General features: G+C 39.1%; 1 protein-coding gene and 1 long non-coding RNA gene across 2 annotated transcripts in view; one reads left to right on the top strand and one right to left on the bottom strand.

Moving 5' to 3' along the window:
* The window catches only part of PTK7 (protein tyrosine kinase 7 (inactive)), a 106214-nt gene that overhangs the window by 63136 nt on the left and 19824 nt on the right, over window positions 1-23254 (top strand). The window contains exons 2-9 of the mRNA XM_063302399.1: window positions 15165-15458; window positions 17612-17714; window positions 18106-18296; window positions 19235-19385; window positions 19804-19934; window positions 20189-20458; window positions 20832-20965; window positions 22838-22973. Of these exons, the coding sequence (XP_063158469.1) occupies window positions 15165-15458; window positions 17612-17714; window positions 18106-18296; window positions 19235-19385; window positions 19804-19934; window positions 20189-20458; window positions 20832-20965; window positions 22838-22973 (1410 nt within the window). The remainder of the gene's footprint in view (window positions 1-15164; window positions 15459-17611; window positions 17715-18105; window positions 18297-19234; window positions 19386-19803; window positions 19935-20188; window positions 20459-20831; window positions 20966-22837; window positions 22974-23254) is intronic.
* Window positions 15380-22842, bottom strand: LOC134496696 (uncharacterized). Its single transcript, XR_010067897.1, has 4 exons — window positions 21781-22842; window positions 20256-20419; window positions 16349-16553; window positions 15380-15503 (listed from the first exon to the last, which is right to left on the bottom strand). It is a non-coding gene; the product is annotated as an uncharacterized LOC134496696 (long non-coding RNA).

Consider the following 23254-nt stretch of genomic DNA (forward strand, 5'->3'; position numbering starts at 1 on the left):
TTAAATCACATATAAAATGGAATGTGGCCCAGAAAATTTAGTAAAAGATTATTTATTTCAAAATTTGGGCTTCCTTTTAAGAAATGATACATTCATTAAAAGGAACCAAAAAGGTACAGTTTGGAGCAAATACAATTCCTTGATGAAACAGGGAGCTTATTTATTAAATTATTCTAATATAGTATATAAATATATCATATACAAGAGAAGGCATATCTTCTACCAATCTACCAGAATGTTTGCAGGTTAAATAGTAGGCTCAGATACACTTGTACATCCTGGTAATGTGCAAAGCAACATTTATTGCAGTGATACTGGCTGTTTATCGCCCATTATTTTTAATCTTTTTATTATATTAGATGGCAAACATTTGTTGCATTAAAATTAGTATAGAAATTGATATGCTGCACTGCTTTTTTCACATGTGTATCTTAATATAGGGACATGTGTTTCCCTTTGCTGCATAGTCTTGAGATACTTAGGCAGCCTTTGTTGTTTAGGCAGCAGCTGCTATGAATTGATGGCTAAACAGGGCATCATTGTAAGTTATTATTATGGGTGAACAACAGTTGATGATGGAAACTGCCTGTGGCATTCTTCTGCAACCACTATAAGAAAATAAGATATGTCTTTAGGTTGGGAAAAATTAAATATAAGAAACATTGACTAACAGTCTGGGATTTTGAGTTTGCGTAAGGTGATTTGGCATGTGGTTGGAATCATTCATTGCCCTGGACAGTTCTTGCTAAAGGATTTTTTTGCCAGAATTGTTTGGGGTACCATATCTGTTCCCGTGTTCTAAATGTAATGCACCATAATGAAGTTCATATGGGTGGGGCTGATAAAGCCTTCTCTCGGGCAAGAGTTTGTGTTAGATAACTTTCTCCAGTCTTATGTCCTTTAGATGTGTTGGGTAAACTGAAAATTCTGGCAGCTATATTCCAATACATCTGGTGGAGTCAAGATTACACAAGGCTGCATTAGACCCCTCAAATAATTAAGTCTTATTTAAACAAAATACTGATAATGAAATACTATGCATATTTACTTTGGAAGTAAATCCTACTTATTCCACTGTAACTTACTTCTGAGTAAATACAAAAGGATTTACAGACAAAAAAATCAAGTATACTTTTCATTCTGATCTAATTTTGAAAAAATTCTGAGTTTAGTCTTACATATTCCAGGTTTTACAAGAATTAAACTCTTCCATCATATTACAAAGTTATCTTATTTTTTCAACCTTTTTGGTGGTAAATATATAATTCAGTTTTCCATTTGAAGATAAACTAGAAAACATGATAATGGAAAGACTTTGTGATACTGATGGGCTTGTTATTTTTCCCTTTATTGAGCATACATCAAGGCACTTTGTATACATACAGTAAATATTTGATTTATGTCTACTTGGTCAATTAGTGTAAGCAGGTTGTCTAGGATCACTGTGATGTCTGAACCTCTCTCAAGAAAGGAATGAAATTGCCATCCTCAGTAGGAAAGTATTAGAATACGTAATTTAATGTTACCTTGCAAAGTTGAATGAACATGACTTTTCATGAGTTTTCCAGATTCTTACAGAATTCTATTAATTGTTAACAATTAAGGCAGTAAGTCCAGGGACGCGGTGGCGCTGCGGGTTAAACCGCTGAGCTGTCGATCGGAAGGTCGGCGGTTCGAAACCGCGCAGCGGGGTGAGCTCCTGTTGTTAATCCCAGCTCCTGCTCACCTAGCAGTTCGAAAACATGCAAATGTGAGTAGATCAATAGGTACCGCTTCGGCGGGAAGGTAACGGCGTTCCGAGTCGTCATGCTGGCCACATGACCCGGAAGTGTCTATGACAACGCCGGCTCCAAGGCTTAGAAACGGAGATGAGCACCGCCCCCTAGAGTCGGATTCGACTGGACTTTACGTCAAGGGAAACCTTTACCTTTACTAAGGCAGTAAGTCTAGTAAGTTGTACATCTGTGTTTTTAATGCTTTGCTACCCACGATCAGGAAAGTTTGCAGTTCCTAAAATGAGATATACGTATTAATAAATTAGGCCTGAAAATAGGATAACTCCTTTCAACCCCCCCCTCCCCTCCTGCTGGCATTTCGAAGGGCCTTGAAGACCTGGCCCTTCTCCCAAGCCTTTTGGATTGTGTGTGTTTCTTTTCCTTCCCCATCCAGTGTTTGGTCATCCTTGCCATCTTTACTCTTCATTTTTGTCTATTGTTGTATTTAATTTTCTTGTTTTTAATGTTTTTATTTGTAACTACCCAGGTTCATTGGGAGTAGGCAGCATATAAATTTAATGTTAACTAAATAAATATATCCAACAATTAATCTGAATTTTTCATTTCCCTTCTCTAGATAATAAAGTATCCACGGTTGTCAAATTTTCAGATTTCTACACATTCACTGTATAGTTGAATGATGAGTCCACCTAGGAAAGTAACCTTTGATAGGTTTATATTCCATTAATTAATAGCAGGAGTTCCTTTTAGATTAGTACACGTTAGCTGACTGGAGTAAAATCTGGTTTTCTAATGTTTCAAAACTGAAGGCTGTGACTATCATTACAGGAAACATTTCTCATTCTGCGTCAGCTATACAGAGATGTGAAGCATCTGGTGAGTGTCTTACTATTTAGGTTTCATTTCTCTGTTTATGGTCCCCAGTCATTTTGACCCTATACCAAATGTAGTGGAATATATTCCTTACGTATAATATTACATATTTGTTTATTTGTTCAGTCGCTTCCAACTCTTCGTGACTTCATGGACCAGCCCACGCCAGAGCTTTCTGTCAGTCGTCAACACCCCCAGCTCCCCCAGGGACGGGTCCGTCACCTCTAGAATATCATCCATCCATCTTGCCCTTGGTCAGCCCCTCTTCCTTTTGCCCTCCACTCTCCCTAGCATCAGCATCTTCTCCAGGGTGTCCTGTCTTCTCATTATGTGGCCAAAGTATTTCAGTTTTGCCTTTCATATCATTCCCTCAAGTGAGCAGTCTGGCTTTATTTCTTGGAATATGGACTGGTTTGATCTTCTTGCAGTCCAAGGCACTCTCAGAATTTTCCTCCAACACCACAGTTCCAAAGCATCTATCTTCCTTCTCTCAACCGTCCCTATGGTCCAGCTCTCGCAGCCATATGTTACTACGGGGAACACCATTGCTTGATCTATGCGGACCTTTGTTGTCAGTGTGATGTCTCTGCTCTTAACTATTTTATCGAGATTTGTCATTGCTCTCCTCCCAAGAATTAAACATCTTCTGATTTCCTGACTGCAGTCAGCGCCTGCAGTAATCTTTGCACCTAGAAATACAAAGTCTTTCACTGCGTCTACATTTTCTCCCTCTATTTGCCAGTTATTAATCAAGCTGGTTGCCATAATCTTGGGTTTTTTGAGGTTTAACTGCAACCCAGCTTTTGCACTTCCTTCTTTCACCTTGGTCATGAGGCTCTTCAGTTCCTCCTTGCTTTCAGCCATCAAAGTGGTGTCATCTGCATATCCGAGATTGTTAATGTTTCTTCCAGCAATTTTAACCCCAGCCTTGGATTCCTCAAGCCCAGCACGTTGCATGATGTGTTCTGCGTACAAGTTGAATAGGTAGGGTGAGAGTATACAGCCCTGCTGTACTCCTTTCCCAATCTTAAACCAGTCTGTTGTTCCGTGGTCTGTTCTTACCGTTGCTACTTGGTGGTTATACAGATTCCTCAGGAGGCAGACAAGTTGACTTGGTATCCCCATACCACCAAGAACTTGCCACAATTTGTTATGATCCACACAGTCAAAGGCTTCAGAATAGTCAATAAACCAGAAATAGATGTTTTTCTGAAACTCCCTGGCTTTTTCCATTATCCAGTGGATATTGGCAATTTGGTCCCTAGTTCCCCTGCCTTTTCTAACCCAGCTTGTACATCTGGCAATTCTCGCTCCATGAATTGCTGAAGTCTACCTTGCAGGATCTTGAGCATTACCTTACTGGCATGTGAAATGAGTGCCACTGTTCGATAGTTTGAACATTCTTTAGTGTTTCTCTTTTTTGATATGGGGATATAAGTTGATTTTTTCCAATTTGATGGCCATTCTTGTGTTTTCCAAATTTGCTGGCATATGGCATTCATCACCTTGACAGCATCATCTTGCAAGATTTTGAACAGTTCAGCTGGGATACCGTCATCTCCTGCTGCCTTGTTGTTAGCAATGCTTCATAAGGCCCAATCAAGGATGTCTGGCTCTAACTCACTGACTACACTGTCAAAGCTATTCCCAATATTATTATTCTTTCTATACAGGTCTTCCATATATTCTTGCCACCTTTTCTTGATCTCTTCTTCTTCTGTTAGGTCCTTGCCATCTTTGTTTTTGATCATACCCATTTTTGCCTGGAATTTACCTCCAATGTTTCTAATTTTCTGGAAGAGGTCTCTTGTCCACTGTGTTCTATTGTCTTCTTCCACTTCCACGCACTGCTTGTTTAAAAATAGATCCTTATCTCTTCTGGCTAACCTCTGGAATTTTGCATTTAATTGGGCATTTCTCCCCCTATCACTGTTGCCTTTTGCTTTCCTTCTTTCTTGGGCCACTTCTAGTGTCTCAGCAGACAGCCATTTTGCCTTCTTGGATTTCTTTTTCTTTGGGATGTATTTTGTTGCCACCTCCTGAACAATGTTGCAAACTTCTGTCCATAGTTCTTCCGGGACCCTATCTACTAAGTCCAGTCCCTTAAATCTATTCTTCACCTCCACTGCATATTCCTTAGGAATATTAGTGAGCTCATATCTAGCTGATCTGTGGGTCTTCCCTAATCGCTTTAGTCTGATCCTAAATTGTGCAATAAGAAGTTCGTGATCTGAACTACAGTCAGCTCCAGGTCTTGTTTTTACCGACTGTATAGATGTCCGCCACCTTTGGCTACAAAGGATGTAGTCAATCTGATTTCGGTGTTGTCCATCTAGTGAAGTCCATATATAAAGCCGTCTCTTAGTTTGTTGGAAGAGAGTGTTTGTTATGCAGAGTGAGTTGTCTTGGCAAAATTCTATCAGCCTATGTCCTGCTTCATTTTGTTATCCCAAGCCATGCTTACCTGTAATTCCAGGTGTCATTTGACTACCCACCTTAGCATTCCAGTCTCCTGTGATGAAAATAACATCTCTTTTAGGTGTGTTGTCCAGTAGGTACTGCAGATCCTCATAGAACTGATCCACTTCAGCTTCTTCAGCATCTGTGGTGGGGTGTATATTTGGATTGCTGTCTTGTTAAACTGCTTACCCTGAATTCAAATTGAGATCATTCTGTCATTTTTTGGATTGTATCCCAGCACTGCTTTAGCCACTTTACTATTAATTATGAAGGCTACTCCATTTCTTCTGTGGTGCTCTTGTCCACAGTAGTAGATCTGGTGGTCATTTGATGTGAAGTGGCCCATTCCAGTCCATTTCAGTTCACTGACGCCCAAAATGTCTGTTTTCAATCTTGACATCTCACCAATAACAACATCCAATTTGCCCTAGCTCATAGATCTTACATTCCAGGTTCCAATGGTGTGTTGATCCTTAGAACATCAGATTCGCCGTTCACCACCAGCACCGTTGGCCGTTAGCCATCCTTTCGGGTTTGAGCTAGCTGTGTCATCACATCTGGGGCTAGTTGAACGTATCCTCTGTTCCTCCCCAGTAGCATTTTGACCATCTCCCGACCTGGGAGTCTCATCTTCTGATGGTATACCAACATATCTCTGGTTGTACTGATCCATTTAGTTTTCACGGCAAGAATACTGGGGGTGGGTTGCCATCACATTCCCCAGGAATCATATTTAGTTTGACCTTTTTGTCATGACCTTCCCATCTTGGGTGGCTCTTCACGGTTTGGTTCATGGCATCATTGAGGTGCTCAAGCTCCAGCACCACGACAAGGTAATGATCCTTTGTTGGAGAATATTACATGTTACATATAATATAATATATGAAGTCATCAGTATTAACAAATCTTTTGTAGGCATGAAACCCACTTATCTATTTTGTAAATATCAGAACTTAATAAATGAAGTGTCCGTATTGAGACAAATAATCTGGGAGAACTTACTGTAGGAAACTTGGGCAAAACGTACACAAGCAAAATTATTCAGTTAACCTCTACTGCCTCATTTTTCATCTCTTTGGAGTAATATTTTGATACCTCCTTCCAGGAGGTATAAACAAAATGTAAAATCTCCTTTTGAATGTAGTTCAGATGGAATGAAGCATTTTTAAACTCAGATGTTCCTGGGGAAAAGGAAGATAAACTGTACATTGGAAAAATTTATACTGCAATTTGCAGAAATACCGTCACTTCATAAAGTAATTAGTTACACAGTGGTAAATATTTTTACTATCCGGCAGAGGCAAGCTAATGCAGGGGAATCAGACAGGAAGACAAATAGTAAAAAACATTAATTGTCAAATTTGTAACTTTAGCAGCAGCAAAAATACTGGTGAAAGGAATTCGGTAAAATACATGAAGTGAAGTAAAAGATCAGAACAATTAATCTTAGGCCCATCTTCCACTTTGAAATTTCTCAAGCAGAGTAAATGGAAGTAGAAACGTAGTTTTCATTCATGACAATGACTTTCAGATAAGTAATAGTTAAAGAAATGTGATTTTTGCAAACATGTCTATCTGTATAAAAGAACATATTTGTATACATACACCAAGCACATTTTTAGATTTGAGATTGGTTGATTGATGTTTATTTATATTTAGCCCAGCAAATAAAAGCTATAACAACAGCTTAAAACAATATAAAAACATGTATATTAAGAATTGATGGCAGTGCGGTTATCTTCAGCCCTACTGATACTAGGATGCTGAGAACTGGCAGTGAACATTGTAGCCACCCAAAGTCATGATAGATTGGGCAGCTTTTAAATTCCATAAATCCCATTAATAAATACTGAACCAGTCAGTGCTCCCACTAGTCAACAAATAGGAGATTGTGAAATTACCATGCTATCACTGCCTGTGCTATAGCTATAGCAACTTCTGGAGTAAAAAAGTATGTTGCCCTGGCTTCATACAGAAAAGGGGAAAAATAAATTGCCAGCCTTCCTCCCTCCCCCATATTCTCAGTATATACTGGGTGCATTTAGCTGTCTTACAAAGGACCTGAGTTGTAGGTATGAATTAAAAGACAAGCTGTCTGACTGTCAAGACATTTTTCTTCCTTCATTTGCTTTCTTATTTAAAGCTATAATAATGGAATGACACCTTAGTCTTGCAGCCAGGTGCTTTTCCCAGTGGTAGCAACCATGGCTGTAGGCTTTGGTGCAGAGTCTTTGTATAAAGTCAGGAGGGCAATGCCTTGCTGGAGCCCAAAGGCAGGGCAAGGAAAGAACTTGGAGTTTAAATGGCAGAAGGGAGAGTGAGGCAAGAGTCCCACAAATGCTCCAGGATCACAGATTGTGAAAGAGAAGTCTTGCCATTTTAGCTTTACCACAGCTGAACTAGAAGAAAATTTGGCTCAACTTCCCAAGGTAGACCACTTTATGGGAAGATGAGATGTGATGCTGATCTGGATTGGCACAAATGTGATAGTGGAGAGACTATTGAAAATGCTGTGGTTATCAAATGATTGATACATTGAACTATCCGTGTCTTGGGGAGAAAGGTACATGCACATCAGATGCGTATATCCACTTTGAAATGAAAAATGAGTCTAAAGAAATCAGACAGCTGCAAGATAGAAGATTCTGACTGCTTGTCAGTTCCCAGAATGAAAGTGGAGAGGAGGAAAAGAGTTAATTGCTGATCTTCACCAGCTGTTATGAAGATCTGCATACTCAGCGTTTGTGACTCTGACAGAATACATTAAATTGCTTTCACACACTTCCCATCTTCTCTATGTTTAGAATTTCAGAGCCTTTAGTATTCACAGATGGGCTTACTAACAACAAACAGAACCATTTGCTGTAACAAGCCATGGAACATTAGCAGTAGTGCATGGTTCCTAGATGTTATATTTTCCTCTTTAAAAATGGTGAATGCTTTATGTATATGCCTCTTAGCATCTGTCTCCTATCTGACTGATCTTGAAATTCCAAGCTGCTTTGACCCTGTTCCACATGAGTGCTCATTCCTGGGGACTGAATTAGATAAAGAGCCACAACTGTTGAATTGCCCTTTGTTTCCCTTTCTACAGCCAGTGTGTAATCTGAGGAGTATAAAAAAATTCAGCTATTTGTAGATTCTGGCTTGGGAGTACTAGTAATGAAATCTCCTAAGCTGGAAGCTAGTCCATTCTAGCTAGGTGCACCCTGAAACAATTTCCACTTGGGGTTGAGAGTAAGCATGCGGTTTCAGTACTAGTCACATGATCCAGTTGATCTCTTTATCAGCAGCCTGACCAGAAGTTGCACCTACGATGTTCAGGTGCAAGCTATGCAACCTCTGTTTCCTGCCATTCATTGTCATTGATCTTTTTTCTGTCTCTCTTCCAGCTGCAGTCACTCATTGATACAACTGGAAACATGCCCAAATCCATTCTGCTGACAAATGCCCTATATGCCAGGGGAGGGCTAATGCCATTTTAAATGGTTCACTGAGATAAGATTGATGGTAGCTTATCACTGGGTTATTTGACAGTTTAAACATGGATAATTATCCAGCTTTCAGATCAGGAAGGGATCTGTGTTGCTTAAGAGTAGAAACTTTGATTTCATTTATAACATAAGAATGCTGGCCTTCTGTAAGGTGTTGAAAACCTGGCTCTTCCATCAGACCTTGGGCCAGGGCATTAGATGAGCCCATTCTCTAAGGGCTGAGAGAATAACTGTAGTTGGCTTCATATGTGCTTGTTTTTCTTTTTTCTTTGTTTTCTTTTTTTAATTATTTTTTAATCTGATGCTCCCCCTACTCGAATGGCAATTGCAAGTTGGGCAGTGATACAGATTGATTAAATAAATTAATTTATGGGTGTTCTGTAAATAAGAATAAGAAAATAGTGAAATTCCCCCAGACTTAATTCCTAATACATGCAGAAGCTCAAACTACTGTTAGTCTCCAAAGGCAGTTTTGGCTTAAAAGTTGGCAACATACCATTTTTCTGGTAGTTATTAACTATCTGATTAAAAATGGATTTTGATCCTTTAAAAGCAGGGTCCATGGTAAAAAAAAAAGAAAAAGAAATCACCAATCCCACCCCCCTACCCTTTTCTCCATGCTTGCACTTTGAAACATGTAAGAATTATGCTTTTTCTAACTTATCTCCCTCTTCATGTGCACTATTGTCTGTGGAAGCTACAACTTAATTCCATCTCATCTTCTGCAGATTGAGTGCATGGAGGGGTGGGCAGGGGTTACAGGTGATTGCTATCAAGGCTGTTTTACCAGTCACAAGAAGGCAGACATGCTTATACTATAGTATTTGCGGTGCAAAAGCCTCAGAATACTGTGGCATCTTAAAGACTAAGGTGTATATTGTTCACAAGCTCTTATATAGTAAGTATGTTTGCTAGTCTTTAAGGTGCCTCAAGACTCTGAGGCTTTTGGATCCAAAACTAACATGGTTATCCTTTAGAAATTGTTAACATAGTTTGGATAGCACATATATGACCCCTGCCCCCCTCCCCAACTAATACACACTTTGCAGAACATATGGCAGGGCAGAATTTGGCCTTACTGGCATGAGGAAAGAACAAAATAAACCTTAGCCAAAGAAGCTGAGGTAGCCAATACTTTATAAAGCTAAGAAATACAGAGTAGAGCTATAATTTAAGAAGGATGGTTCAGGTTTGAGAGACAGTGTTTAAGGGTGTATTCTTAACTATATTCTGGGTGAATATAACTAATGTAGGCATCCAAGCTGGCTGAGATACCAGCTTCTGAGTAAAAAGAGAAATTTCCATTAATCTGTTGTTTCCCAAGAAAGCAGTTCTAGGCAAAAATAGATGGTATCCTTTTAGTGATCCCAAATGTTTAATCAGATAATCTTACTTGTCTGGGGTTGTATAGTGCTAATGATATGGAGATGAATACAAAGAAAAACTTTAACTCTTACTTTCTTAAAAACATGTGTGGTTTTTTAATCCAACAGAGAAACACAAAACTATTACTGTACTCACACCTGATTTATATCAGTTTCTTGACTACCAGTTATCTTTCTTCAAAGAGTGTTTATATGTACAAAAATATCACCCTTTCACTCTTTTTTGTAACCATCTTCTAACATTAAACAGAGTAGATCATATAGGTAGACCCAAAATATTTTTGTCAGTAGAAACAAACCTTTTGAAACCTGCAGAATTAGCAGTTTGAAGAGCCAGGTGGTGATTCTTGAGAGCATTCTGGCTACTTTAGAAAAGCATTGTGAGTTTACAACTTGCAGATCTAGTTTCTTCTGTGGCTCTGAAATCCATTGTAAATTAATTGTCCACTTTAATGCAATAAAGATAAGAACCTCTTTTACCTTAATTTGAGGTTCAGTTAATACAACAAATGCATCATCATTATTTAATTTATGCAAAAAAAATCCTAAAGCCTTTTGTAAGGTTTATACTGTACATTATCTCAGGGATTCAGATTCTTTAATAATATAACATCTCTATTTTCAGGAAAACTTATCACTGTTGATAGGAAATGGGCTTTCTTCCACATTAGTACAGGTAGACTTCACTTAGTGACCAAAAGTGGGACCGGCAGATCTGTCGTTAAGCGAAGCAGTTGCTAAGTGGGAAATCATGCGACTGCACTTTCCTTTTCCCCACTCCCCTGCAGTTTGGAATGTTCACCCTGGCACTGGGATAATTAAGAGGAAGAGAATTAATGTTTGCATTTACATTCGTTGGAGAGGAAGGGATAACAAGAGAGTAAGCAGGCCCACAACACATTGAAAGCAATGCACTGGCGCCAGCAACCACAGGCATGCTATGTAAACAGTCCTGTGTGTTCCTCATTGTGTGCCTGCTTACTCTCTTGTAATCCCTCCTCTCTGCTCTGCAAGCGGGGGGGGGGGGAGAAAGAAATACAACAGGTCAGGCACAGGTCAATACATACTGACTGTGATGGCAATCATGTGACTGAGGAACGGGTGCTGTGAAGGTTGTAAATGCAGGCATTGGTTCTAAAGTAATTTTTTTAGCACCATTGTAACTTTGAACAGTTGCTGAACGAGGCAGTCAGTAGGCGAGGACTACCTGTACTGCCATTGTATGGTGACTGGGTTTAGGGCCTCGCAATGATACAACTCCCTTGCACTGTTTATTTACTACCTTGCTTTACCTTTTGAAAACTTTATTTCTGTTAGCCCTAGAGAAAGAGTCACTCCTTTGCTGCATCATTCAAACCAAGGGAACTCTCTGAATCTTCAACAAGCAAAACAAAAAATAAAACCAAAGTTGCCATTCTCCTGCTTTCCAGCTCTTCCAACAATGTCTGTTCTTTTTCATAGACTTATTTAAATGATTGAAGCCTGTGTAGGTCTTCTCTTTAACAGTGTTGCACACACATCCTCTTAATTTCGAAATTTTAAATCTCGTATCTGTTTTGCATTCTGCTTTTGGTGTTGGCATGTGAAAAGATGCTTGGCAAAATTTCTCCCCAAACACATAACATCCTGTCTTGTGCACATTGAAGTTTTAACTTCTAAAAATATGTTTTTTGTAAAATAATTAACACTGTAATGAATGCATACTATATTGATCAAATCAGACAGCTTCAAACTTGCGTTTTCCAGATGAGCATCCCAGTGAGCATGTATATTAAATTTGTATATGTGAGTGAACGTAAACACATTTGATTTATTTATTTGTAAGCATTGTCTGTGTGTATATATATCCATGTATGTATATGGTCATGGAAGTAAATAGTAAATTAAAATAAAAAGTATACATTTGTCAAACCTGCTACATTGGATTCCAAATAATTTAGAACATCAGACTTCTTTTATTTAGAATTTTCTGGAACACCCCATTGTTGAGTAAAAGACAAATCTGTTTCCTCCCTTTTGCAAACCTTTTGCAAAAGGGAGGAAGTGCAGTTGTCTTTTACTGTGTAGGATTATCTGAATAAGCCTTTGGATTCTCTTTGTGAATGTCAGAGACGACAAGTGGAGATGCTAGGCTATAAATCTGTAATCTACCAAGCATAAGAAAATGATCAACAACCCAGCTATTGTGCCTTAGCCTTACAGCTTAAGCTTTGTAAAGGTTCCTGCTGCTGGGTCTGGCATTTGTTCAGTTTTGGTGCCCTGGTGATCATAAACATTTTAGGGTATTGTTAAGGTATATACGTAACAGTAAAACTCTTCTTTCTGTATCAGATTGTTGCATTTTAAATGTACAAATTAGAATACAATGTATGAATGTCATGTTATAGCAATATGTTGTATATCATCCTAGGAAGTTAATGCGCATACCCTGCATTGCAGAAGATTAGCCTTCACAATATCCTTCTGGATTGCTGTGGTTTGGGAGTTGGTGTACTGTGCTACAGTGGTTCTCCTTTCTCAATGGCCAGTTCCAGTCAGTGAGGGGCCATGGACACAACTTCTGCCCCTCCTGTTGTTAAACAGAGGCAGAATGAAACCGTTGGGTGAGGTCATTCAGGGTCCAGTATCATCAATGTGCAAATCATACCCAGTTGTACTTCTAGATCTCAGGCCAGCTAACTGATGCCATCTGTGTCCTGTACTAGTGCCTGGAGGCTGTGTGGGCCTGGATGGAAGGAACACTCAGGTTCAGTCTTGCCAAAGTGGCTATGGGTTTTTAGGCCCCCTGGATCTGATGACTTAGATGGGGTTTCACTTCCCAATCTGGATATCCTCCTAGACTCACTGCTCTTGCTCAAAGAGCAGGTGGCAGCTGTGGCCAAGAGGGCCTTTGCATAGCTTCATTTGTGCCAGTTGCACCCATTCCTGGATCAGGTAGTAGTCTTCCAGACAATCACTGATGCCCTAGTCACGTCATTGTTGGATTGTTACAATATGTTGTATGTGGATCTGTCCTTGAAGACCACTCGGAAGCTACTACTGGTCCAGAACATAGTGGTACAAGCAGTGTTGGGCATGCCTCATTATGCCATGTAAGACTGCTACTCCACGAGCTACAGTGGTTGCCAGTAAACTTCCAGGTACAATTTAAGATGCTGGCTATCATCTATAAAGTCATTCTTGGCATAGGATCAGGTTATTTGAAAGACAATCTACCTCCCATGGTCTCTGCCTGTCCAGTAAGATTAGGCAGAGTTGGTGTACTTCAGATTCCCTCAATTAAACAATGTCATCTCTCTCTCTCACAATACCTGCCCTCTGGATTGATATCCACTTTGACAAAGTTTCAGAAGTCTTTAAGAACTTGGCTGTACTCCCGGGCCTTAGGGTAGGGTGTTTGTGGAACCCTGATTGGTTGGCTGATGTGTGCTTCATCCAGATACTTAGATTCTTTTTATTTTTCTGTTTTAAGCGTAACCCACCCAGAGTTGCTCTGAAGCTGAGAAGGTTCTAAATAAATAAATAAAGCTTTGTGTTAAATTGTTCCTTTTCTGAGCTTCAGTGTTGTTTATGAGTTCTAGATCCACGCCTTTTTTTCATAAGCTGGTCCTCCACCTAAATACTAGGCAAGTTATCCAGTCATCTAAATATATTTTGAGTGGAGTCCTTGGTGCTCTCTGAGCCTTGTTGTTTTCTTGCAGACGTTTCATTGCCATCAAACAGCACAATACACCCTAATCAAGGAACTATTAACTCAGGCAGTCAACCAAGCAGCTAACAACAGCCCAATCAAAGAACTCCCAAGGAGAGAACAACACCCCTACCAACACCAGGAGGGCAAGCCATGGTATATAAACTGAGAGCAAGGCCCACTCCCTCTTTGCACTGAAGATGTTGCCTAGTCTGGCAATGAAACGTCTGCAAGAAAACAAGGCTCAGAGAGCACCAAGGACTCCACAGTTCAACCCTGAGCTACAAATATTTGCTTCGATTGGTATATTTTGAGTGTCCAGAAAGTGCCGGTGACTTGATGACTGAACACTGCTGGGACCTTTCGTTTGACTCTTTAACAGATTAGCTTAATTTTCAAAACAGTAGCATAACATTTTCAAATGAACTTTGCATTTCAAGGCAAGAAAAGCTTATTGGTGATGAGCATTACAGTTATTTTTTTATAGAAACTTTATTAATTTCAAAATACAAATAAAATATATAAAGATAGAAAAAGATTAAAGAAAGAAGAAACAATGAAGAAACAAACTTAAAAGTGCAGAAATAAAAAGAAATATAGGAAAAGGAGTGACTTTTGACCTTCAGTACAGATACAAAAAAAAATTATATTTTCTTCTTACTCTAGTACATTAACAATAGTACACATTATTTCTATATTCTTATAAAATCCTAATCGTCAAATCCCAAAATCAAAACTTCAGTTTCAAGCAAAAAGTCCAAAAGTGGTTTCCAAGTAGAAGCAAAGCTAGACAAAGTATTTTCTTTAATCAGTGTAGTCAGTTTCGCCATCTCTGCCAATTCCATTAATTTCACCATCCATTCTTCCACTGTAGGAATTTGTGGTTCCCCCTTTGTGCATACAAAAGTCTTGCTGCTGCTACCATATATAAAAACAAAGTCCCAAATTTTCTTTCAAACTTATAAGTCTTGAGTGCTATCTCACCCAGTGTCTATGGGAAACCAAAAATTCTGTGTCCAATAAGCATCTTCTAACTGCTCTGTGTTTGGTTTAACAGAGAGGAAGAAGGCTTGGGGAACTTTGTAGATGCAGAATTAGAATATAATTACATTTTTAAAATGATTCCTATAAGCTAAAACCTGTTGATGTATTGGCCCAGTGTCTGGAGGCTGTTTGGGTTTGAATGGAGATGAATAGACTTTGGCTTTTTTTGAGCATTTTGTAATCCAGAGTCTTGTGGAGTGGGTAGCCTTATTAAACTGAAGGAATAAATTTCAGTTTTATTTATTTAATCCTAAGGATTAAAATTTGGTATTTTATTATTATTGCTGGGATTATTGTTGGGATTCTGATAACCATACAAGGCTGATTTAATACATCTTAAGATATGTGCAGTTTTAATTAAGTTGTTCTTCCTTTGTAACTTTTTTTCCCCTAGTAATGTGATGGGTCCCATTTTCTCCTGTTTTCTGTTTGAAAATACGCTTAGGGCCAGATGGTAATCTTTTTCTTTTGCTCTTTCCAGCTGTTGGTGCTCAAGCAAAGATATCCTTCACTAAAGAGCCGTATTCTCAGGATGCCTTGCATGGTCGCAGTGCCATTTTGCGCTGTGAAGTGAAAGAGCCTAGAGACACCGAATTTGAGTGGTTACAGAATGGGGTACCTATTCAGGACACTGAACGGCGTTTCAAGGAAGGGAGTAACCTTCAGTTTGCATCTGTTGATCGTCAGCAAGATAGTGGGAACTTCCAGTGTGTTGCCAGGAATGTAGTTACTGGAGAAGAAGCTCGGACAACAAATGCATCTTTCAACATAAAATGTGAGCACCATATTTGTTACTAACATACTCTGATGTTCCATCCAGCTGTCAAAATGAAAATGGAGAGAGAAGGGAAGAGATACAACAAATGTGTTCCTTAAATAAGCCAACTTGGCTTCTGCGACAAATGGGCTCATGCACCAGGGAGCATTGGTTAATCATAGCTCTCTAGTGTGTGCATATGAAGAATAATGATTTGGGTGGATAACCCAAATCCTTTTGTGGTAAAACTTGAAAGGGGCTTTGTTCATTGAGAGTATAGTCTATTCACCATTCCATAGTCGATGTCCATTCTTACTAATGCAGTTTGTTGACTTTATTAAACTAAAACAATGCTAATAAAGTACAAATGTAAAGTTTAATACATTTCAGATGTTATTAAACTGTATAGCTTAAATTAACAGGATAACCATTAACATAACTGTAATTAATATGCAATTTAAAAAGACAAAAAGATGGAACCCATAAAGTAAAAGGAGAGATTGCATGAAAATTTATATTCGTGGACAGAAAAACTCAAGGAAATTTGACCAGATTGCTTGAATCTGTTTCCTTTTACTTATATTGAAACTGTGTTCTTTCTCAAACTAGTTCTAATGTTGATTAAAAATAATGTAAAATATGGTGTAAGAAAAAGGGGCTTCCCATTTTTTGGCCTGGAATTTTTTTTTCCTCTGTAGGCTAGCCAAAAAGTTTTTTCTTATTGTGCACTGCTGATTATAGCTGCGTAGCTAGTTGCAAACTGACTTACATGCTCTAGATATTCTGAATGCTAGATCTTTATTAAATAATTGTGGAGCTGGAGTTCTTTTATGTATATTACAAGCATACTTAATGTGTACTTATATTCATTATTGTATTAATGAAGTAGGTACAAAAAATATGCTTACCTTATAGCTAGGGAAAGAAAAATTGGAGAAACTGATATTCCTCCTCAAGTCAGCAAAAAATGTTATAAAAGAATGGATCTTCTGTCCTGGCCCAGAATTTGGTCAGAAGAAGCACATTAAAGTAACCTTGATGAGGATGGACGTATCTTAATTCAATCAGAGCCTGGATGCTGCCTGACAGCTTTCAGCTACTGAAGGAAAGAGTCTGTAGATAAAATATATAGATGTCATAGGCTACAACTGCAGAACTTTCTCAGTGGCAAGCATTTATTTAAAATACTGCAGCACTTTTTAGATTTTAAAATAATGTTGTTTATGGCTTTATTTTCAGCAATGCAGAGTATCTGAAAACCAAGGTCATAACTTGGGTTGAGTCACCTCTTTGAGTCAGATCACTGTTATGTCTACTGTTAATTCCATTCTTTGTTTAGGGGGATCCAGGCTAAAAAAGAATCATGGGAGATTTTCAAAGAGCCAGATGTAAGCAAGTGAGGCAGTTCTGCATCTGGCTTGTCAGTTGGGTTTAGCACTCCAGGTATAAATCCTCTATCTGGCACAGTTAACACTTTCCTTTCTCTGCTCTTTTCTTCCCAGCCCCTTAATTCTTAATTCTTCAGAACAGTAAGGAACATGGCAACCTAATTAATGGCGAGCTGTGCTTTTGAAGTATCATCCCATAGATTATATAATAGCTTTCACCAGCTATCTCTGTTTCATAGTGTGACAGGAGAAAGTCAGTTTTGGGAATGTCCCAGGACTCAGGTGATTATCCCCCCAAAAGAGCAACGACTACTCCTGCCAAATGCATTTATAAATATAGGCACTGCCAACAGACTAAAGCTCATCCCATCTCTCACTATGCTAGGGCAATGTACATTATTTTTGTCTAGTATATGGTTAATTCCTCTTCTGTTGTCTTGATGGTTTTCTGTTTGCAAATGTTAACAGGAAAGGTTGTATTTTATCTGATGCCTTCTCTGTAAGGATTTCTTTAATAGTTACATAAATCTTGCTGTTCATACTTTTATGTAAAGCTATAGATAGGCAAGAACGTTACCATTTATATAAGCAAGAGTGATACAAGTTACTGCAAAACAAATAATTTACTTGATTGTGCTTTCTCAGTGCTAGGCATGTGCAGTCATGCCAAGGTGGAAACAATTTTGTACTTCTACAGTGACTGATGATTTCCAAAATATACAGAGGGACTGAGGTCTCAAAGTGAATAATTTTACTTCCTGTTCTTACTATATTTTTTGATAGGGATTGAAACAGGAAAAATTGTCTTGAAGAATCCAGCCACAGTGGAGGATATACAAAGTTCTGCCCCAGTAACGTTGCATTGTCATATTGATGGGCACCCACGGTAAGGAGTCACTAATTTGGATTCATGCTTATTTTGGCTAACTTTTCCTCCTCCCTTCACTAAAGTAACCTTTCTCTTCCAATAAACTCTGAAACACTTAGAAGAGTTGAGTAGTGCAATCCTGAACTTGAAAAAGGAGGCAGTAGCATTGCTGATGCCTGAATGTTCTTTGCTGATGTGAAGATGATACAGGCTGGGCATACATAAGGTTATTGATTTTTGGCACAACGTTTTCTAAAAGTTTTCTTCTAAATCTATGAATTTGCATTAAAATATCCACATCCAGATCACATATTTTGGTACAAAGAAGCTGATGGTACATTTATTAGTTTTTTCCTAAGTAATTTCTCTTTTCGTGATTCTTAGCTTTTAAGCTGTCTGTGTTTCATAGACCAACAAGTCAGTGGTTCCGAGATGGTACCCAAATTGTAGATGATCGTACAAATTACTCAGTCAATAACAAGGAACGGACATTGACCTTCAAGAGTGCCAGCCCAGATGATAATGGCATTTATTATTGTTGTGCTCGGAATGCTGTGGGCTTTGTATGCAGCAGAAACAACTTCACTCTCAGTATTATAGGTAAATGGCATTTGTGCTTTTACAAATTTCTGATCTTGGAAAAAGTCTTAAGTGTTTTAGTGTTGGATGTGCTTCGTGCTGGCAATCTGTTGACTCCAGCAGGTTCTGCCTGGGACTGTTCCCTTCAGTTTAGTCTCTCACCTCTTCTATCACCCCTTAGTGCTCTTTTGGCTGCAAGGAAGGCTGGAATTCCAACTTCTGCAGCCATTTTTTTCTCTTTTTTAAATGGATTAGTCAACTGGCTAGCTTAGAGAGCTTGACACCATGAAACTGACCAGTCTCTTTCTGGATTAACCATGCAGTTAAAATTGTAATGGAAACCCAGCTCTTGTATTTCTGTAGCCTGTGTGTTTGGGAATTCCCTTCCCAGTGGCTGCTTTTCCCAGGCTTCTTGCTTCCTTTTCTCACAGCTCCCACACCAATCCACACAACTGAATCCTTTTTTCAAACTTTAGCTCTTCATCAGCTTTTATCCACTAGTTGCATGTTAGCTGATTCCTAGTTTCAAGGAAATTATTATTATTATTATTATTATTATTATTCACTCAACTCTACAACAGGAAGGGGAAAAATGCAATGCAGAGAGTAACTAGTGTTGTGCATGCCAGACAGAGGAAGTTTTTCAATGCAGGATGACATTGGGCAAGGCAGAAATGTCAGCCAAGGGAATTACTGATCTCAGCTCTTAGAATGTTGTGTATTAAAGCTATATGGACAGGAGTATAGCATAGATCTGTTCCATGTGCATGGTAAGGGCATGCTCTGGAGGCAACAAGATTAAGGGTAGCTTAGTTTTCTTCTGGATCTGGGGTGGGAAGGGAACATGGCAAAGCAGCCATGGAAATGTGGCTTTACTTTCCATGGAAGGGAGAATGTTGATTTGAAAGAGAGAATCCAGGTAATGAACTGATTTCTCATGTTTCTTTTCCCTAATGAAGATGAAAGCTTTCCCCACCCAGTGATTGTTCCTGAGAACCAAATTGTCAATAAAAATGAAGAGGTTATGTTCCATTGCAAGTTCCAGGCTGTGCCACCTCCCACTCAGGAATGGCTATTTGAAGATGATTCGCCTGTTCAAAATCGGAGCAGGTAAGTAGCCAATCAAAAGTAGAAAGCTGTGGGGGTAGAAGGTCACATGGCAGGTATATTTTCCTGAAATGAAGATGAATTCCTATTATTGTTTGGTACTAGTCAATGATCTGCCATGCTGCTCTTTGATACTATGGGGAATGCTTTTGGAATTGGCTCAACCGTTGATTTTTCAGTCACATTACATTTTGCAGAAAGGTGAACCTACTGCTGGCCAGAGTGGTTTCTGGTTCTTAAAAATTACTCAGCATTGCCTGTTTATAACTTTATCACCAGTCAGTTCTTTTCAGCAGTAAATACTGTGGTGAAGGTTGTCAGAATAGTGAATAGTATTACTGTTTGGAGCCATCCATTACTGCTTGTAAGTATCTCTTCATTGTGTCAGCTCAATACATCTTTTCTCCGTGTTCTTTCAAAGGACCATCATATTTTCCAATGGCTCTTTACTAGTAACTCAGGTGAAACCACGCAGTGTTGGAGTCTATAAATGTGTTGGCCGTGGACAGAAAGGAAAACCCGTAATCCTGGAGGCAACCCTACAACTGGCAGGTATGAGCTTGTATCTCACAATGACTTTGTGAGTTTGGTAAGTTTTGGAGTGAAGGTTCTTAGCGTTACCATAATTTTAGGTTGGAAGGAGTTGGCTACCTGGAAACTTGGATATCCTGCAAATGATAAATTGTTTGATATTTTTCATATTCAAATATGTAACTAAAGCTTACCTGAACACATTTCACCCAAAACACATATCAAAATTGGTTCCAGGTTAATGAATTCCAAAATGTACATTCTGTTTTTTCCAGAAATTGAAGATTTCTCCCAAGTGTTTGACCCCAAAATTTTCATAGCCAATAAAGAACAACGTGTAACCTGTGTGGCTCCTCGTGGGATCCCTGAACCCCGTATCTGGTGGGAGAGAAACAATGTTCATATCCCCACTACTGGCAGAGTTCACCAAGAAGCAGGGGACCTTGTCTTCACCACTATTGTGGAAAAGGATGCCGGAATATATACCTGCCATGCAGTGAACAAGGCTGGAGAAAAAAAACAAGATATTTCCATTACAGTAGCAAGTAAGCTGGTTCCATTATGTATATGTTGAGAGAACAGAAGGAGCAGTGAGTTTTCAGTATCATTCTGAGTTCAGATGGTAGTTAAAGAGAAGGAAAACTTCACTCTAAAACTTTTGATGAGAACTTGGCAATCAGAGATGTGACTTGGTTCTCACAGCTAAATGAACCTAGTGCTACCACTTAAATTTATGGTCTTTATTATGTCATTCTATCAAGATAGCCTTTGACTTTTTTGATGAAACAAATGATATGGGTCTTATGTAACCTCTTCAGCAAGCCCATATAGGATGGCATATGATGCATACCAGAATCTTCTGTTATTACATCAACTCTGATTGGTAACCACCTTTCTTTTACTCTTCTCTCTTCCCAGCAATGCCAGAATGGGTGGAAAAGCCCAAGGACAGTCAACTAGAAGAGAGTAAACCAGGATACCTTCATTGTCTCAGTAAAGCCTCTCTGAAGCCCACTGTGAACTGGTTTCGTAATGGCATCCCTATTTCAGAGGTAAATTATCAAAGGATCTTTTAGCGATGGCAAACCTTTTGGGCATGGCGTGTCAAAAATTTGGAAAATGCCTAACTTGACTTTGCTGTCACCCCTCCCAAACAACGATGACAACAAAAGCTTTGCATGAAGCCAACAAATGCATGCCCCATCACTCAAAGGCAGCCCTTTGCCCCAAGGCGCGCCCTTTCATACAAATTGCAAGTGGGCAGGGCAGCAGGGGTCTCGGAGGTGGCGAGGACGACTGTGGCTGGGACTGGGCTGGGGTGGCTGCAGCTTCCTGGGGTGTGGCAGTTGTTGTCAGGTGTTGGTGAATGCTGGTGTGACACCCAAAGCTTCATGGCATGTCATCTTTGACACATATGTCATAGGTTCAGCATCACTGGTCTGGTGGAACAGATTGTCTAGTCATTTTGCGGCTTAATCTCCTATATTCCTTTTTGTTATAGTTTAAGGCACTTCAGGCTTCCTGTCCTACCAACATAGTTCTCTTGGATGCTTGTTTTATACTGAGTATGACTTTCCTTTCTATAGCTCTAATTTGTTTTACATTCTCTTGATTTAACACTTTATTTCTCTGTTTCAACATTGGGCTATGCTTTTCTCTAAAACACTCTCTATTTCTAGTGTTCCATTAACTTTCACATGAACCCTCCCTCCTAGGAGGAGTGTGCCTCCTCCTAATCTTTCTCAGCTGTAGTTCTCTCAGAATGCCCAGTGATGGCTTGTAGGTTGAGCCTTGCTTCAAGGAGTTTATTTGAAGGAGAGTTATGACAGTAGACAGGGCTTGTCTGAAGATGCCTATCTAGCTGTACCTGTTCCTTGGAGCATCCTCCAGTCCAAAGAAGAGCTTCTCATCCTGGTTCACTGGTGCTTTCCCAAGACAGAAAGTCCTTCTGCTGATGAAGTTGATGGAGAATAAATAACAAGAGAGTTGCTCCTGATTTTCGCTCCTGTTTTTTTCCTTGCTCAGATAAAATGAAAAGAGAATTCTGGGAAAATAGAACAACTTATAAACATGAAACCTATCAGACCATGTATGCATATATCTAGGACTGTATTTATGTTAGGATACATTCAAGTGCTGTTGTTTGGGAAGGGGTCTCCGTGTACCCACAAGAAAGCCAGCCCACACACATATTTCAGTATTACCAATCAAGAAAAATTCACTAGTGGTGTGGCCCCATTCAGAGTTTCCATTCTCTCTCTCTCACACACATACTCATGTAAACAAGTGTGTGGTCTTGCAGTTAACAGCGGAATACGTCCTGTGGTTTTACAGATCAGATTCCACTGGCTTAATCCCATTATGCAATTAAAACCCTTTCATAAAACTGTAACAAAAGGGAAATGAATTTAAGCATCTGACATAGTGCTTAAAAAGTGTTCTTTGGAAGTCTCCATTTTAATCCTCTTCTTTTTCTGTGTATAAGATACATCTGGAAATGGAGTCTTATTTTTGCAGGCAAGAACCAACGAGAACCTAATTGCAAAGGGAGGAGTGTGCTTGGTAGGAGTCAGGCACTTATGAAGGCACTTTTTAATATTGTTTCTGGTCAAAAGATTTTAGACAGGATTAATACTAATTAACCTATAAAGCAAGTTTTCTGTGTTGCACATTTTATGTGCCAATATAAAGATTTGGTATTTGAGGGTGAGGGTGGTAGTCTTTTAATTATTTAAAATGCTTTTGCATTCTCTTTTGTGAGATGGCTGAAAGCTGTTTTAAATCAACAATCAGCTACAGTCTCCTACCCACAAGAAATGATTTGAGCATATAACTTTCACAAAAGCACTTTGGAATTGTGTTGTTCTTGATGTGGAGCTGAATGTAGTCTTGCTTTATGTCTTCACAATTTTCATCCTGGACAGGATTCCCGCTTTGAAATTGCTGAGAATGGGACACTACGTATTAACAATGTGGAAGTGTATGATGGCACAGTGTTCAAGTGTGTAAGCAGCACTCCAGCAGGAAGTATTGAAGAACAAGCTCGTGTGCATGTTCTGGGTATGTGCTAATGATAAGGCCTTGGTTTATTGCATGTAAGATTATGTGTGTGTGTGTTAATTAGTTTAACCCCAAACCATATAACATGAAAACATGTGCAATATATAAATCTAAAATACGAAATATCAGAAGACAACCAAGCACCATAACAAAACAACCAAAAGGGAACTCCTTTCAACCAGACCCTTATGGTTGGGGGGAAAGCTCTTAATGACTTTCCTAATGACAATCAGAGTTGGGGCCTGTCATATATTATGAGGGAGATTGTTCCAGAGAACAGG

The sequence above is a fragment of the Candoia aspera genome, chromosome 1 (assembly GCF_035149785.1).
Source record: "Candoia aspera isolate rCanAsp1 chromosome 1, rCanAsp1.hap2, whole genome shotgun sequence".
Taxonomy (NCBI): Eukaryota; Metazoa; Chordata; class Lepidosauria; order Squamata; family Boidae; genus Candoia; species Candoia aspera.